This window comes from Haemorhous mexicanus, chromosome 5 (assembly GCF_027477595.1).
Source record: "Haemorhous mexicanus isolate bHaeMex1 chromosome 5, bHaeMex1.pri, whole genome shotgun sequence".
Lineage (NCBI taxonomy): Eukaryota > Metazoa > Chordata > Aves > Passeriformes > Fringillidae > Haemorhous > Haemorhous mexicanus.
In genome coordinates, this window is record NC_082345.1 from 29016677 (window position 1) to 29033871 (window position 17195).

Sequence of the window (17195 nt, forward strand, 5' to 3'; positions counted from 1 at the left end):
CTCCTGCAGCCCTGCAGAGTGGCACTTGGCTGGACTGTTTGCATTGGCACAGGCAAAATGAGTGTGTAAATGCAGGTTCTGTGCTGAGACAAACCTTTCTGTAGCAGCTGCTTTCTGGACACACTTCCAAATATTCGCAGTGAGTTATTCACCCACAGAGCCCCACGGCCTCTGATAACTCTTCTGTATGGAAAAAGGGCCAAGAACTGTCAAGGCTTTGGTTCTGACTACAGAAAAGTGAAGTCCATTTTCCATGGCCTGATAATGATAGCTTGGGTGAGGGGGGCACCTCCAGACATGGAGTGATTCCCTGGAATAAGGGAGGTTTGTGAAGCTGCTTGGACTCTGTGGACAGAGCATCTGCAAAATATTGATGAGATAGAGTGGGAGGTGACATAAAGGTCTCATACTGGGCTCCTTTCAAAGCAGTTGCTGCAGGTGACATGAGATGATGCCATGAAGTGCCATACAAAGTGATGGATACAGACTACCTAGTTCTCCATCCTGGAATGTCTCTGTTGTCTTGGGCTGTATTTCAGAAAGTGGTTGTTTGACTGCTAAAAGTGAGTCCACAGGAGGGCTCACAAATTTATTCAGAGGCTACTCCACCTCTGTTTGTGTAGAGATAAAACAGACCTAAACTGAGGCAGGCTCCCTTGGGAGCTTGGCAGTCATGATAAACACCCCCACTAAAATGTCAATTCAGCTGCATATAATCCATTTGTAACTTATGTGCCTGGTTGTCCCCTCTGACCTGTAAGTGAATGTTTCGTATGAAAGGAATCAGGAGGACAGGAATTTGCATTTTCAAACGCTTCAGAAGCAATTAAAGTTATTATTAACTACAACAAATACAAAGGCCGAAAGATGGCAGCAGAGGATTTGTGGCGGTGCTTAGCGCTGCATTGACCAAGCCACAATCGAATTCCTCCATTTCAGCCGTAAATTTGTAACGTGATCCGAGTGCTCAGATCCCCAAAGGTCATAATGACTTCAGCCCATGAAGAGATCTGATGACACAGAGCAGATGACATAATGGAGGCCTCCGGGTGTAACTCTTTTTGCCTGAAAAAAATATTTACTGAAAGGGAGAGAAAAAATATGAAAATAACAGAAAGATGCAAATAGAGACCAGAAACTTTTTGTGCTAACAAAACCATACAACAGCAAAAACACCCCTATTTTATTAGTACACTCGATATTAGCATTCTGCTAATCACTCTGGTATTTTTCCAAGGAAAAATTTCACTGTTTTCAATGAAATTGAATGAAATTTCAATGAAATGAAGCACTCTGTTAATTTTTACTAGACGGCGTTCAGAGTAGAATTTTACTGTGAGCAGTGAAGCCCCATTAGTTTATGTCAATAGAGGAACCAGGCACAGGCATTTGACCAAGACATGTAGAGAAGACATTTATTGTCTCCTCCTTGGCCAAGATCAGTGTCAGCAGTGCAAGCCACAGGAGCTTGCCAAGCAAGGCTCACACTGGCAGCCACCTCTGCAGACTTCTCCTGTGTCCTTACTGCAGGACAAGGCTTTTCAGAGAAATGCTCAACTGGGTACATGGTGAGTCAGGCAAAGCCTGGTCCTCCTCTCCCTCAGTGTCACAGGGTGCTGAACCTATGACCTAAATTTCAATGTCATCATTTCTCATTCACTCCGGGGCATGAGAGGGGAGAAGGAAGCCTCCTGCACTGGGTTCCTGCTCCTCAGGGCTCACAAAAACAGGCTGTGTCTTCCAGGCATCACTTTTACCTCAGGTAGAGGTTGTACAGAGGAACAAAAAGAAGCAGTACACCAACCTGCTTTACATAGCAGTATTTATTGCAGTGAGCAGCTGAGGATGGTTGCACCAGCTTGCATATAACCAGAGATTTGACTCTGCCAGTTTCCTGAGCATCCACAGTCACTGTCCTTGGAGGTGTGATCTGCTGTCCACCTCTCAGGGAAGGAAAGCTGACAGAGTATATTAGGAAGGTTATGCAGAAAGCTGCTAAGGTATAATATTAATTCCAGAGGACAGAATGAAGTAGTGCAGAGGGAAGACAATATGTGGATAAAAATACACATACATTATATATATATATATATATATTTAGCTACCAATTGTCTTGGATAAACAAAACACTGCCCAAATTTCAATCCATCCTTGAACAAATTTTCCTTTTTTTTTTTTTATTTCTTAACGTTTATAGCTTTATTTATTTTTTTTTTGGCTGTTTAGGTACTTCTAGTTTCAAGCATAAATGTAACGGAGGAGAAGTTTTTTTGTGTGGTTTTTTTTTTTTTTTTTTTTTTTTGTTCTGCGGGGTATTTTTAGTTTCACTAGAAGCTGGTTGGGGAAAAAAAAACCAAAACCAAAAAACCAAGAGAATTTGAGGTCTTTTTTTACAGTCACGAAAAGCAGCACACAAATGCTGGGCTCATCTAAAAGGACTCCTTAAAGACACCTTTTGGGATTTATTTATTGTTGCTATACAGCAAATTTTATGACAGAGTAATCAGAAGAGTGTACCAGAAGCTGATTGCTATCTATGCAAGAGTATTTGCACACTTCTATCTTTGCAAATAATCCTACTGTGATGCATATTTAATGTGATTATTCTACATGAAAATACTGAACTTTCCCACTTATTGGAATGGGAGGCAGGTGTTCTTCCTTCTTCACAGCGAGCATCCCAGGATCAGATCCATCACATTTACACAGACTGTGACATTCTTCTTGCATAATCCTCATGTATTTTGCAAAAGAGGATAAGAGATCTAGTGATGTTTCTAAGGCATGCAATGGTTTTCTTGAAACTAATCCCTATTTTCCACATACTGTGTGCTGGGGATTCAGGTGGAAGGAAATAAGACTGAGTCTTCTGGTGAAGCTCAAAATACCACAAAAGATGTCTGAAGAGAGACTTTATTGATGAAAGGAAGAAAGTTAATAAAAGCTCAACAAGTGGGATAATCCCTGCCTTGGTGTTCCAGCTGGTTGGGACACAACAGAAGAAGATGCCAGTCCAGATGCTTTCCTTCCCTCTTTCCCAAGCACAGCTTCTTTCTCCTGTGGGGTTTGGAGTGTTCCAAGCCAAAGGAGCAGAGGGACCTTCCCATGGTCAGTATCTGCCAAAGAAGCGGTTGTAGGCCAGGGCAAACCCCACTTGGTCAGAGAGATAGTCACAGGGGGGGTAGTTCTCACAGCGCTCGTGCATCTGCTCCATCGGGCTTTTGTAGTACTCCAGGTACCTGCAGGAGACACAGACAGCACTCTGCAGGTTCAGCCCATGCACTGCAGACAGTTCTCTCACCTGACACTGACATGAAAGAAGTGATCCTCTGGAGCAATGCTCCTTGCAATCCTCCAGGGAGACCCAGCAGAGGACTGGTCATGCTGAGTTAAACATCTGCTTACATGGGGTTAGATCAATGCTGGGAAATACGGGATTGAACCCAATTTATATCAATTGCTCTTGAGGTTTTATCAGCAAATGATATCACAGAAATTGTAAGGATTTGACTTTTTTTTTTTTCCTTCAATCTCATTCCCCACCTATGCAGGAATATTTGGTTTTGTTATTCATTTAATTATATATTTGTTTTATTATTTCCTGCTTATCTTTATTTTTGCCCACTAGCCATTATTTTCCTTTTGCTTAAACACTTTTCTCTAACAATCCTCACTTCTGTTGTAGACAGGACCATTATTCCCATGTAGTTTCTTTTCTTTTTTGCCAGGCTAAGAAAGCCCAATTTTTTTTACTGTACACTCGAAGTGTACAGTCTCAGCTGTACACTTTGGATGTCATTCTCAATTCCTCTTCTATGTTTAGTTAACCTTTCCTGAAGACTGTACACACCACCGCAGAAATCCCACCAGTACCTCATGAATTTTTACTTTATTTCTGTATTGGAAAGAGTAGCTTAACAACCTTTTCCAGGAAATGCATGAAGAACTTCCTGTCATTACCTGAAATTTCTCAAATAGCTGGGATTCTTCAAATCTTGTGTGTCTACTTTTTGGCACAAGTAAATATGTGTTCTACAGCTTCAGAAAGAACAGCCAATCTGATCTAGCCTTATTCCTGCAACAAAGCTGTTGTGGGAAAAGCTGTTCCTTTGTGGGAAACCAGAGGCAATGACCAAGGCTCTATGATTCTCATTATCCTAAAAATTGGTTCTGATGACCCTGTAGGTTGGAGCAGCTTCTAACTTGTATCCCACTGTCTCCATGGCTAGCACAGCAGTGCTGTCTTTCTCCCTGGGAGGAATACTAGAGTTCAGCTATGAGCCTTCAAATGGATTTCAATGAAAAAAGAACCATTTTCCCATTAATGTCTCCTACAGCCTTTTTCCTTCAACACACAAAGGTAATAACATAGCTGCACAACAAAATAATGCCTTGTCACACCCTGTGGCCTTCCCACCCCCTCTTCTGAGCAGGTCCAGAGTCCAGCTCTCAGCCCAGCTCCTGAGCTGTTACCATTCATAAGGGCTGGCTCTCTTCTTCCTCTTCACAAAGGCATTGGCAACTTCTTTTTTAATCTTGATGCCTGCCAAGAGAGAACACGGCAGGTTAGAGATACAGCACTGAAACACTCAGACCAGTCCAACCTCTGAGAAGTAGAATCTACTTTCTACACAAGCAAATGACTGCCACAAACCATCCGAGTGGTCCGTTCATCTCTCCCCATCCCACTGTCCACTCTAAGCTCCCTCCTCACTGCAGCCTCCATATCTCCATGAAGCAAGGGCTTTTTCTGTCATAAACTCCACTTCCTTATCACACAGCACAATCTGAGTCTGCAGCAAATGTGCAGAAGGCATAAAATATGAATAAGAAAAATAGGAGAATGGCATTCTCTCTTCATATCTTAGTTTTAGAGTCTTGGCTTCCTTTCTGTGTCTGGACTCTGACTGGGAATGATGTGGGATACCAACCAGAAGAGCTTAAAGCACCTCCAATGAGCAACAGGCGGCACACAGAAATACCAGTGCTCACATGTACAGAGTTCTGTGAAAGGTGAAGAGTATAAAATAGTGACAGTAAACATCACCCAGTGAGAAATACACCCAAGATGTGCAAAGATCCCAGCATTCAGGACCTGGAGAACGTAAGAGATGTTTCAGCCATGAGAGCATTTGCCCCTGCTCTCCACTAACATGTCATGTATGCACAGCTGCTCCTTTGCTCCCTTGATTTGTCATTGTGCAAACACCATGGTGCTGTGAAGGACCCTGCAAACACCAGGCACAGCCACTTCCCAGCCTGAGCAAGGGCTCAGCACAGCCCAGCCTCACTCCATGGGATGGTCCCAGGACAGCAGAGGTGGGCACAGGTGCTTGCACAGCAGCAACACAGGCAGCAGCAGCACACCAATACAGCTTCCAGCGTGGAAACTGCCAAATTGTTGCTGTCTCTGGGTAAAAAAAGATTCTCAGACCTCTGCCTGTGGGGAGATGGTGGGGTTTGTCCCTTGCCTCACCATCATGGAGTGCCTGGCTGTGTTTCTCTTTGGAGGTGAGAGGTATCCCATCTCTAGCAAACTGAGCTTTAGTCTGGATCAAGATACTGACTACACAGAAACTGCCTGTTAATGAATTATCAGAAACTACCACCTTTCCCTGAATAGTCTTTACACATTTTTTTCTCTTTCCCAATCTGTGTTTGTATTGGCTCACTGGAAAAATACCAGCTTTCATGCTTCTCAGCAGCAATGTTATCCTTTAAAATGTGAGAAAGGAGAGACATGAGAGAGCAAAAAGGATTTTCCATACAGATTTCTGCCAGGATCAGCTTGCTGAAAAAATTGTGAACTACCCAAGGTGTGCAAATCCCAGCGTCGCTGGTGCCCTGACAGGAGAGATGCAGCCCTCAGAAGCAACCAGGATTTCCTCATTGCAGGATTTGGCTGGGAGGTCACCACCCGTTGATGTGGGCAGCTTCTGCTCTCAGATGGGGGATGAGCAGTCACTCTGGGCAAGTCTCTGAAGCCAGGTCAGAGCAGGGAGACTCTGCCAACACAACCCTGTTTCACAGGAGGCAGCTGCATCCAGCTGCTAACCACCTGCACCCCTCATGCCGTGCCAGGGCACTGCTCAAGGGCTGTGGAGCCCGGGGCAGCAGCACACCACGAGCCGTGCTGGCCTTGCTGCTGCAGGGACACTGGCTGCCCTCTTGTCACCTGCTCACACGGGAGGGGCTCTGTTTGCTGCACATGCTCCTGCCCCTCAGGGACTGCAGAGTTAGGGAGCGAAAGGGGAAGAGTTAGAAGGGACTCAGCATGGTTCTTGTTCAGCCCTTGAACCTGTCAAAGGGAAGAAAGAAGGCAGATGCAGGAGGATGGAGCTGAGCATCAGGCAGAATGATATACTCACTGTCAGCACTGAGAGATCCTGAGGGTTCTTTGGGATCTGGAAGACAGACAGACAGACAGACAGGAGTCTGCTTGTGAGTCCTTCTATGCTTGTGAGTCATCCTTCTCTGTAACTGAATCCCACCACTCCAGATCCAGCTCCCCCCACTTACATAGAAGGTCTGTTTCTCCCAAAACGGTTTTATTAACACCCATCATTTAGACAGAGACTAAATGTTAAACCAGTTGAAATCTTAAAATGTTCAAATTCCCTGCTGCAATTCAATAGGCAACTGAGGTGGGGGTGAGTGGGTGTTGACCAGTGGAAGAAAATTCCCAGCGAAAGATGGGGTGGGGGGTCTGTTCTCAAGCCCTCTGTCATCCGTGACTCTCCAGCAGAGAGCTGAAGCTGTGCAATGACTGGCGGTGCATCTCCTCCCCCCAGAGCTCTGTGCCTCTCCCAGACTGGAGGGAGGCTGACAGCAAGCTGCAGGGTTCAGCAGCTCTGAAAGCCTTCCTGGGAAGATGTCCCCTTACCTTTCTCACAACAGCAGAGTGTTGCCAGGGCCAGAGTCAGGATCAGCAGTGCCAGCAGACTCCTCATGTCTTCTTTGGCTGTGCTGGTCTCCCTAACCTCAGAGCTTTCCTGGAGGTTATTGAAGTTCTCCGGGGCTTGCTTTTGAGCAGCAGTTTATATCCTGTGATTTCTTGGAGAGATCAGGGATCTGGCTTGTGTTCCTGTGTCTGTGCTCCAAAACAAAGCCCGTCCTTTGGGCTGGGAGATACTGGGTCCTGGCAGTCATTTTGGCATCCATCTTATGACTTGGGGCATTTCCAGAAGATTTTATCTGAGGTTTTGAATGGGGCTGTTGAAGAAAAACAACTGGATTTTTAAAAAATCATTTTTCTTACAAACTTGAAAGTCATTCAGTCATGATGGAAAGCCAGGGGAGAGACCAGCACACACTGAAGTAGAGCAGTTCTTTTCATGTGATGGGGCTGTCTCATGTGGAGTTTCTCAAATGAGACTGAACACAATGGTGACCTTTTCCTCCACCCCACCTTGACTCATTACCCTGAGGGTAAAGAAACCTGTAAATCAGTTTGCACAGGGCAAAGACAGTAGTTTTTCAGGCAGCTTCAGAATTTCACCGAATCACTTTGGAGAGATGAGGTTTTTTAACATTTAAGAACTTCGGAAGTTAGTTTGAAGGAAGATCTTTCTTTTTTTTCTCCTGGAAATCTTCATCATTTAGAAGCTTTATCTTGGCTTCTCTTGGCTAAAAGTCAAATAGACATTTAGACTTCAAAAGTGTTTTATTCTTCAGGACCCGAGTGCTGAATTTACTTGGTACAACGAGAGCCTTGCATGGGCTATATGTCAATAACCCCACGCTCCCCAAACCCACTACCCAAGTTACCAAAGCCACGTCCCACAAACAGCATGGCAACCACAGAATCACAGAATATGCTGGGTTGGAAGGCACCCACAAGGATCATCAACTCCAGCTCCTGGCCCTGCACAGGACACCCAAGACTCACACCCTGTGCCTCAGAGCATTGTTCAAACTCTTCTTGAGCTCTGTCAGGCTGGCACTGTGACCACTTCCCTGGGGAGCTGTTCAGTGCCCAAACACCCTCTGGGTGAAGGACCTTTTCCTGATATCCAACCTAAACCTCCCCTGACACAGTTCCAGCTGTTCCCTTGGGTTCTATCATTGATCACCAGAGAGCAGAGATCAGTGCTGCCCCTCCACTGCCCCTTAGGAGGATGTTGAACACTGCAATGAGGTCTCCTCCTGGCTGAACAGACCAGGTGACCAAGTCTGGGTAGTTGGTTTGTGTGTTTTAAAAATTAAGTGTGCTCATTTTTTCTGGTAGCAGAGATAAATCTTCCCCCATTTCATATCCAGTTCTCTTCAGATCGATGTGCAGGGTTATAGAAGTAAAGTTTAGGAGGATCCCAAGGAAAACCAGAGCCTTTAGGGATTTTTCCAATTCTTAGAAACACTGTCTTCTAGCTTAGAGAATTTTCAGAATTAAAATAAACCCCAACTTTTTCCCTGTTAACTTTTCTACAGTCCAGCTGAATGTATATACTAATGACATCCAGCAAAAGGTCTTGAATATATATTATTCCAGCAAAATACCAACAGTTAAAAAGTAAATAAACATCTAAAAATAATAGGTATTCTAGGAAAGTTATGCTTACAGATGAATACTTGAAATAATATAAATAAATAAATGTACAATTCTAGTAATCCAAACAGCTTTATTTATCCTCCCATCTTTTCCCAAGCTTTCTAACCAGCATGTAGTCTCTTAAATCTGTTTGGTTGTTGCCTATGCTAATGAAATCCCACAGAAATCTCTGGTGTTATTCATTATTTACAGTGGTTAACTGGGGATTGGAATCACTGGATATTTCTGGACACAGACCCAGACAGCACTAGACCTTGTGCCTTCTGTTGTGGGGGTGTCACTGAAGTGTCAAGTCAAACCCAGACACTGCAGACTTGTTGATTTTAGCATATGTGAGTTTGCTTCAGTTGGCAATCACAAGATTCAACTACTCGAGAAGATAGAGAAAAAGTGTGTGTGAATATACCTAATCTGTGTAGGCTTTTTCCCTTAAAATGATTTCTCTCTGCTCTGGACAAAACTTTAGCAACTGCTAGGGTGGAGTTTCCTATCAGAAGGGTTTTCAATAAATAAATCACATTTCTTTCCAAAATTCACTTTCAAAGCTGGCAAACCTTGAAGCATGTTTTGGAAGGAGATGCATGTTTCTAAAGGGCCAGGTAGATTTGGCTCCAGACTTAATTTCACAGATTAGTCAACAATTTGATTTTATACATCATAGACTTTGATTGCATGCCATGAATCTTTCCAGCTCCTATAATTTGCAGGTGCCTGTGTAAGCCTGGAGATGTGAATGCTGAAACCATCTGTGTTGAGCTGAGATGGATGTTATGTCTCCTACAGAGATGACACCAAAGTGTGTCCCAGCTGCTGTGGCTGCTGTCAAGCCCAGAGCAGCATGGAATTCTTGGACATGCCAGCACTGGTGCCTTTTGGCCTGGGGACAGGCCTGGTGATGGTGAGCAGAATGCAGCCATACTCACTCCTGAGAGGTGCAGGAGTGGCTCAGTAACTTGTGCACAGGGTCAAGCCACACCTTGATTTCAAATGATTTGTGAACAGTCAAATAAAATTGTTCTATGTGAACAAAGTTGGGCCTGATCCCAAATGCTGGATTTCTTTTTTTCTTTTTATTTACCACAGGAGCCCCTCTCCAGCTTTGATTTCTGCAGCTATCAAGTGCTACCAGAGGAGTTTCAAGTGGAAGGGTTTTAAAAGGAGATTGCAGAAGGAAATACAAGTTAAGTCTGGACCACACACTCCTTTCTGAAGGAGCACCTAACATCAGGACCTGATGGTAGCTGGATAAACAAGACGCAATTTACAGGATTTTTCTGTCACCAACTCTCACCCTCGCTTTGTTTTAAGATTAAATAGGTGCCTTCTGGATTTTGTTTCCCCAACTGAGGAAAGATTTGAGTTTCAAAAAGTGCATCTGCATTCTGAACACCCCACCGTTTTTAGACTAAGACTGGGAGCTGAAACTGTCCAGCGACCTCTGAAAGAAGCTACTTGTAGAACTGGGAACAAGAACATTATAGGTTCTTCCAAAGCCATATGCTAGCAATGGTGTTTTTCCCCATAATCTGCAACAGAATGTATGATACACAAATTCAGTTCCTTCATGGAAAATTGCATACCCCCCCTTCCAAAATACTGTGAGTCATGAGAAGATAGTATCAAACCAGCAATTTATTTTGTAGTAAACACCCACATCCTGAACTCTCTGTGATCTCTGCTACATCAGCTCAGCGCTAATTAACACAGTGTAGGAATCCATGGCTACATGGGAGAGAAGCAGCAGGCAGGATAACATACAGGGATACAAGCAACTGAGTATGTTTCAGAGCCATTGCAATTTTGGGGAGGATACCCTGGACTCCAGGCCCCAGGGTGGGGACAGGTCATCCTTTACTTAGTCCTCCTCCTCCCCCCAAAATAGTGCTTGTAGGCAGCAGGGTAGCCGTGGCGGAACGCGTACATTTCACACGGGTAGTAGTCCTCGCAGAGCTCCCTCTGATGCTCATGGAGTGCCTTACCACGCTCCCTGATCCTGGAAAGGTAGGAGAGAAGAGTACTGTCATCTTAAATATCTCTCTACAGCCCTTTCCTGTCCTGAAACTCCCCACATGGGTTAAGGATCCACCACCAGAGTCCATCATCCAGCACAGAGCTCTTAGCACCCCAGCTTCTGTGTTTTTTCCACACCCAGGGAGTGACATGACTACAGCAGGAGTGTTTTGCCTCCTCAGGCAACCTTTTATTTAGGAGCTAAGTGAGGTGGTGAGGAGAGGGGAACGCTTCCTGCCTCAACTTGAGGAAGGGTCCTCCCTTTGCAGCCTTCCCCAGCCTGCTCTCTTCGGCTCTTCTGCTCTTTCCCAAACATACTCATAGAAAAAAGACCTGAAATATTCTGCAAAGGGGTCACCTGGTACTGAGAAGAAGGTTTGCCTTATGCCTCGCTAAGAGATGATTTCTGTGCTTCAGTCTTTATTTTCACAAGCCTTGAATAAGACATGAAACTGGTTATATCTGTATTTTATAAATGAGGCAAAGAGGCCCTCAGATGGCCCTTGGATTTAGAAAAGGTCATGCAAGTTCTGCATGAGATCTGAGGACTAGAAAAAGATCTCAAACTGAGCTTTCTTTTGGACCATCCCACATTCATTCTCTCTCCTTCTGTTGGTGCTTCCTTCAGAAAAATTCATCAGTCTTCTCAGGATGTGACTTGTCTCCAAATCAAAGGACCTGCTCTCTGTTATCTGAATTCTTGCTTTTCCTGGGTTTGGGGACTTAAACAGTACCTCACGTTAAAAGAGGGACTGAGGCTTCTCACCAGTCACCATGGCTGCCATCCCTGCTAACAGCCTGTCTTGGCAAGGAGGAATCTCTTCCCACTCCCAGGCTCAGCATCCTGAGCCCATGGACATACCTCTCCTGAGTGATGCCTCTGAGTCTGGTGTCACCCTGTATGAAGTCACTGGCCCTTCTCCTGTTGAGGAAGGGATCTGAAAATGCAAGGGGTTATTCAGACTGGTACTTCGTCAATGCCAGATTTCAACAAAAGCTGGCTTCCTCCTTTAGAACCGCTTCCTTGTCTGCCCTCCTCTGTACAATTAAATCCAGGACCTTTTAATATTCCCTCCTGTCCCCTGGCTGGTTCATGTATACGCTCTCTCACTGGCCAGTGCAGCCTGTACAGAAGTGCCCATGCTGCTCTTCTGCTCTTATCCAAATCACCCAGAGGAATGTTACCGTGATTTTGCTGCCACAGTCCCTCTGACTGAGTGGAGCTTGGCCCAGAAGAGGTAGGCACCAAGCTACACAGACCATGGGACATCTGAGCACCCTCAGAAGAACTACAAGAACTGTGAAATTGTGCACAGGAAGGGCCTGAGTAAATCTCTCTGCCTCCAAGGTTAGACAGTCATTGAGAAGTTTGTGTGGCAGCTTTGGACTGAGGGGCCTGAAAGTCCCTGCTGGTTTTTTTGAGAAACATCACAGTCCTGTTGCAGATTCAGGAGTCTGTGGATGTCATTTGGCTTCCACATGTGCCTTTGTGTTGCTGACTATCTGCTTTGTGCAGTCCTTCTTCCAGATGTCCTAATTTCCTTTTAGTTTTGATTCACTGGTTCTCTAACCTCTCCAGGATATTGCTTGTTCCAAAGTGAGACTCTTCAACCTTTTCATGCTTTTCCTGTGACACTTTCTCTCCCTCTTCCAGCCAAAGGATCCCTCCAATTCACACACCCTGCCTTCTTCCAAGGTACTTATAGTAAGACTCTCCTTGTACTTGGGGGAGAATAAATTCCGTACATGGCTTCTACAGTGGCTCTTCCCATGCTCATCCCAGAGCTTTTTGAGCAATGCCCTTTTTTAGTGACAGTTAACCTGGTTTTGGTACACGTAACAGAGGCCTGAGCTCTGTTCTCAAATTCTGTTTTCTAATTCTCATTATATTCTATGCAAAATAGTGGTACTGGCATGTGCCAAAACATGTAAGTCTTCTTTGAACTCTCTCCCTTTTCATTCTCAAACTCCATCACTCAGTAAATTCAATTTCCCTGGGCTCAGTTGTTCTACCTATTTTATCCCTAGTAGGAGTATGAGTAAATGATCTTGGACATGTTTGTAGCACTCTTCAAATTCAATAAAATAGTAAAGCAGTCTCTTACTGAGATACTCATGGGACTCCATGCTCTCATGGGACTCTGTGGAAAGAAAGAATGAAACATGTATTATGACACTGTATTGATGGGATTCAGTATTTCATATACTGCAGGTCAATACAACACACACAGAAATCAGAGAAGCCAGGCTTTAAGGCATGTGTTAAAAGGAAGAGAATGGATTCAGTGGTGTGTCCGAGAATTTATTTGAGGGGTTTAAAGTGCTCAGGAGTTTAATACAGAGCTACCTGGTGATTTAGGCAGTGCTTCCAGACTCACACTTGGTCATCCAGCCTGATTGTCCAGCATAGCTCCTCACCTGCTGCTCTTGACACTACACCTACCACTACAGTGATAGGATACCAGTTTCCCTTCAACGCTTGCATGTGCTCTTAGAGAATGGATTAGCACAGTGAAATGAAATTGACTCTTGCATGAAGCAGCATCTTAATTCTATCAATTTGGAACTGTGTGCCTCACCAGGAAAAGGGGATGATATTATTATGATATTAAAAGGAAAAAGGAAAATCTTCCAATTAGCAAGGAATAATTAAGAATTAGCACTCTTATCATAGTTCAGGTTACAAAGGGACAAAATGAGAAGCAGTCTGTGAGGTGAGCTGGAACAGAGAGGAAGGGGTTGAAGCATCCTGGACTGTGAATTCCAATGACTGGAGGTAACAGCTCTGGATCAGGGCTAGGAGGATCTTACACAGGGGCAGGAAAGCAGGCAAGAGATCAAGTTAAGGGCAAAGAAGACACAAAGTTAAATGACAAGCATCTGAACAGACCCATAAACGCCTGCAGGTTTGGAGTTTTCATTCTACCCAGTAACGAAGGTCACCTACCGTAGGAAGTGGCAGCCAGCACCAGGACGGCCAGGAGCGCAAGGACGATGAGAGTGCGCATTGTGCCAGTGCAGGGACCAATCTCTCACTCTGTCCTTCTCACTGGGCTTGGCTCTCTTCTCACTGAGGGTAGCTGGAGATCCTGGGCTGACTGCAAAATTAGCAGTGGAATGTTTATTATGAAAACAGAGCTAGGAGGGAGCCCATGAAAGAGCCTGGGCAAGGTGACAGCTAGCTGGTACACGCTCTTCTTGGAGTTATTACAAAACATCCTCTATTAGCAGGCTGGATTAGGTTTTGGGAAGGAAGGGGCATGCCCCCTTCCTCTCACAGCTCAGGGCTGGGGGACATGATCCACAGGCAAACATGTCACTAGCACTCCATACTCAGAAAAGTTGGCCTAGGCAAGTGGAAGGAATTTCACAGGCTGCCAGGGCCCCAAAGGCAGAGGTGTGTGTTGATCCCAAATATAAATGTTTGTTTTTCTGATTTTTCCTCTGATCTGCTCTCTTTGCCCACACCATACTCTGTCTGGATACAACCAGCCCAACTCTTCTGTCAGCTTTGCCGATGGAGACATGGAGCATGAGGCTTCAAACATTCCTGTCCCACTCAGTCCCCCTCTCTCCAGCTGCCCTCTGCTGCAATGTCAGCCTGCCAGCTATCAGAGGAGGAATACAACCTGCTGCCCCTTTTCATCTCCTACTTTATTGCCTCAGGAGACAAGAAACAACCTGAAAGAATCCCTCTGCTGGTGTTATGATTTTGCATTGAGATGACAGGAGCACCCAGAACTCTGTCTTTGAAGGCTCTCACTGTGGTGCTGAGCCCAGACTCCTCTTGCAGCCCAAAGGACAACATCTTGGTGGAGTCAGAGGCTAACATTTCCCTCTCTGGTCTAGCACTAGCAGTCCTCACCTCATGGGCACCAAAGGCATATGCCAACATAAGGCTTTTCATCTGGGATGAATCTTCAAGGCCAGCAGTCTCAGGGAGAACTACCTTGCCTTTAACACCTAAAAGAGTTTGACTGGATCAAATATCATGGGCAGCAGAGATGGACAAAACATGGGGTGTTCCACTCTCCAACTCTTGGAACAGTAGAAAGCAGTGCAAGAGAAAAGGAGTTACAGAGATGGCTATCCCTGCTGGCTGAAAAGGAAGGAGGTTGCTAGAGGCAAGGTAGGGAGGGGGGTGGGCACCCACTGCCTGCCAGCCCTCCCAGTGGCGGTGATGGGGCTGGGACCCCAGACACTGCCTGGGGATGAACCTAAGCCACAGGAACCATTCTTATGTCTCATCCAAGCTGTGACTACTGCCTGTTTTGTCTATGTGTATATGCAGCTATCAGGATTTCTCACTGACAGGTTGCAAAGTGAAGGCACTCTGGGTGCAGACCATTTTCCCCAAACCGCTGTGCTGTTGTCACTGCTGTCACCTTCAGAGGCCAACCCGTGAAGCCACGCTGAAGGTAACACAGCCAAGAACTACAGAGCCTAACACTTAATCAGTGAGGAGTGAAATCCATTGGGAAAAGATTACTCTGGGCTTTGCAATTTACTCTTTCAATGTCAAACTCATGACCCTTACCTGAAGCCTCCTGTCTCAGGAAGAAAAACTGACCAGGGACTTCAGACCAAAGAGAAAGAATTGCTCTTCATCTCTGTTATCCCACCCCATGTGGAGAGCAGCTCAGTCCTGCACCATCAAGCCCCCCCCATACACATCCACTTCTTGCCTGTTCGGTGCTTAGCCTGAAATGAGGAGGAAAACTTGGGAAAAAGCCACAGGTTTGCTATAGACACAAGGTCAAAGGGGAACCGAGACTTTGCTGCTGCCACTCTGTGTCCTGCCACTCCAGTCTCTTTAAGGAAATTCTCTGCTCTGGGATCCTTTTCATTTCTTAGAACTTAGAAATTTTGGACTTAATATTGAATGTGGATTTTATAGGTTTCCCAAATGTCTTGTACAGTAGCTGCTAATAAAGGAAAACACGAGGGAGAGGCTGGAGGACAGACCCCAGTGGGAAAGCAGTGGGGCACAGAGAAGGAGATGCTGGGTGTACTTTGGAAAGAAAGTGAGGCTGCCCAGTGAAAACTCCAACATGCTTTTGAGCCAAACCCTCTTTATTTGTCTTCACTCAGGGCAGAGTTTCTGCTCCCTAGGAGACTCAGCTCCCGTTTCAGAGGACTCTAATCCCAGAATGCCTGGAGCATACCCTGCCATCAACCACAGGAGAACAGCCACAAACACCACTTTAACCCAAATGTTTCATTTGTTACCACAGAAGCAATACATTTTTCAAGGGATGAATGAACATGCCAGCTACACAGCCCTATTCCAACAAATCTCCTTCGGGGAATTCTTCCTCTTGCAAAAGTACTCCTTTCTGCTCCCCCTGCACTCCATACTTTCCCAGCACACATCTCCCCTACTCAACAGCAGTGGGCTGCCCTTGGGGTAACATACCATGCAGCACAGTGAGCCCAATCCCTCTGCTTTCTTTCAGCATCCACTGGTTAGAAATATAGAAAGGAGCTAAGACAAATCTGCACATACCAGGGAAATCTCTGTAGACTCACAAATAAAGGAGGGATCAGAAAAGCAGCCCTGATGTGTCTGCTGCTGGAGTGGAAAATCACAACACTACACACGCTGTAGCAATCACTCCTAACACTTTACAGCAGTGAAGCACCAGCAAGGCAATGATAATAAGCATCTGTCCAGGAAAAGCAAGGCAGTCCCTGAATACTCACTAAGCTGTTTCTTCCCTGCCAGTCTGCAGCTCTTGTCTCAGGGGGCAGCTCTCCTGGCGTCTTGGACCCTGGACCGAAGAAGAGGGACCTTTTATTCATTAGCATCGATCAGTGACTCCTCCCCTCTCCCACTCTTGATCCACCCCCAGGCTACCATCAGAACCACCTTCTGCCCACAGCCAGGAAGCCAGCAACATCAAAGAGCTGAGCCAGAAGGGAGAGAGCCAGAGCACACACCAGCGGCTAGTGGGGACACAGCCACATCCAGGTTGCCTTTCTGTGCCTGGGAGCAGTAAGTGGACAGAGATATGAGTACAAGCTGCAGTCTCCTTCTTTGGTGCAAGAACCCCCCTCCCTTTCACCCCCTCCTTTTCTGGCTGTGCTCTATCTCTAGCTACAGTGCTAGCCAGACCACCTGTTCTTCCACAGGGAACAGTAGGCCAGGAGCCTTCTCCCATCTCATTTCATGCTGCTTTTACAACTGATCCCCTCTCTTAATGGCAGGCTAATATCAGACTGAAAACTCGCATGGCAAAGGTGTCAGCTCTGAAACCCCCAAAAGTGGCAGAGCTACACACAAACCCAAACCCCTGCGGTGCACCCTCTGCTCACATGGGACTCACTGCAGTGCTGGGGAGCCCAGGACCTGTGACTGCTGGACTGGGCTTTGGGCTTCTGGCCCAAAAGGAGAATGATGGCATATCCATGGAGATGAAGAACCACCACTGTTTGGACAGTGCGAACAGTGAGCCACTCCTATCCAAGCGTTTTATCTTTAGTTCCTACAGTGCTCTATGAGTTTGGGTAAGGTTCAGACTTCACTGTGGCAATGAAGTACCACGTCACTTGTGTCCTTGTACAGGCAGCTGTTGGTCCTCAGAGCCTGAGAACAGCAATCTTGAACTGTCCTCAAGGCAAAGGGCGCATGATCAGG

The 17195-nt window shown here is 45.7% G+C and overlaps 2 protein-coding genes across 2 annotated transcripts; both read right to left on the reverse strand.

Moving 5' to 3' along the window:
* Positions 1-2449: 2449 nt before the first annotated feature.
* LOC132327470 (osteocalcin-like) lies at positions 2450-7075 on the reverse strand. The gene is made up of 4 exons (XM_059846667.1): positions 6884-7075; positions 6369-6404; positions 4474-4543; positions 2450-3239 (listed from the first exon to the last, which is right to left on the reverse strand). Exons 1-4 carry the CDS (start codon positions 6948-6950, stop codon positions 3110-3112), a joined length of 303 nt encoding a protein of 100 aa, XP_059702650.1. The 5' UTR covers positions 6951-7075; the 3' UTR covers positions 2450-3109.
* Positions 7076-10162: 3087 nt separating this feature from the next.
* MGP (matrix Gla protein) lies at positions 10163-16347 on the reverse strand. The gene is made up of 5 exons (XM_059846668.1): positions 16262-16347; positions 13506-13656; positions 12664-12699; positions 11421-11496; positions 10163-10541 (listed from the first exon to the last, which is right to left on the reverse strand). Exons 2-5 carry the CDS (start codon positions 13564-13566, stop codon positions 10400-10402), a joined length of 315 nt encoding a protein of 104 aa, XP_059702651.1. The 5' UTR covers positions 13567-13656; positions 16262-16347; the 3' UTR covers positions 10163-10399.
* Between the last annotated feature and the right edge of the window lie 848 nt (positions 16348-17195).

Coding starts and splice junctions, on each gene's coding strand:
- MGP (XM_059846668.1), bottom strand. CDS start 13,566: ATGCGCACTCTCATCGTCCTTGCGCTCCTGGCCGTCCTGGTGCTGGCT. Junction 12,700..13,505: donor GCTGGCTGCCACTTCCTACG/GTAGGTGACCTT, acceptor TTCTTTCCACAG/AGTCCCATGAGAGCATGGAG. Junction 10,542..11,420: donor AGAGGCATCACTCAGGAGAG/GTATGTCCATGG, acceptor CTACCTTTCCAG/GATCAGGGAGCGTGGTAAGG.
- LOC132327470 (XM_059846667.1), bottom strand. CDS start 6,950: ATGAGGAGTCTGCTGGCACTGCTGATCCTGACTCTGGCCCTGGCAACA. Junction 4,544..6,368: donor AGGATCTCTCAGTGCTGACA/GTGAGTATATCA, acceptor CTCTCTTGGCAG/GCATCAAGATTAAAAAAGAA. Junction 3,240..4,473: donor AGAGCCAGCCCTTATGAATG/GTAACAGCTCAG, acceptor TGTCTCCTGCAG/GTACCTGGAGTACTACAAAA.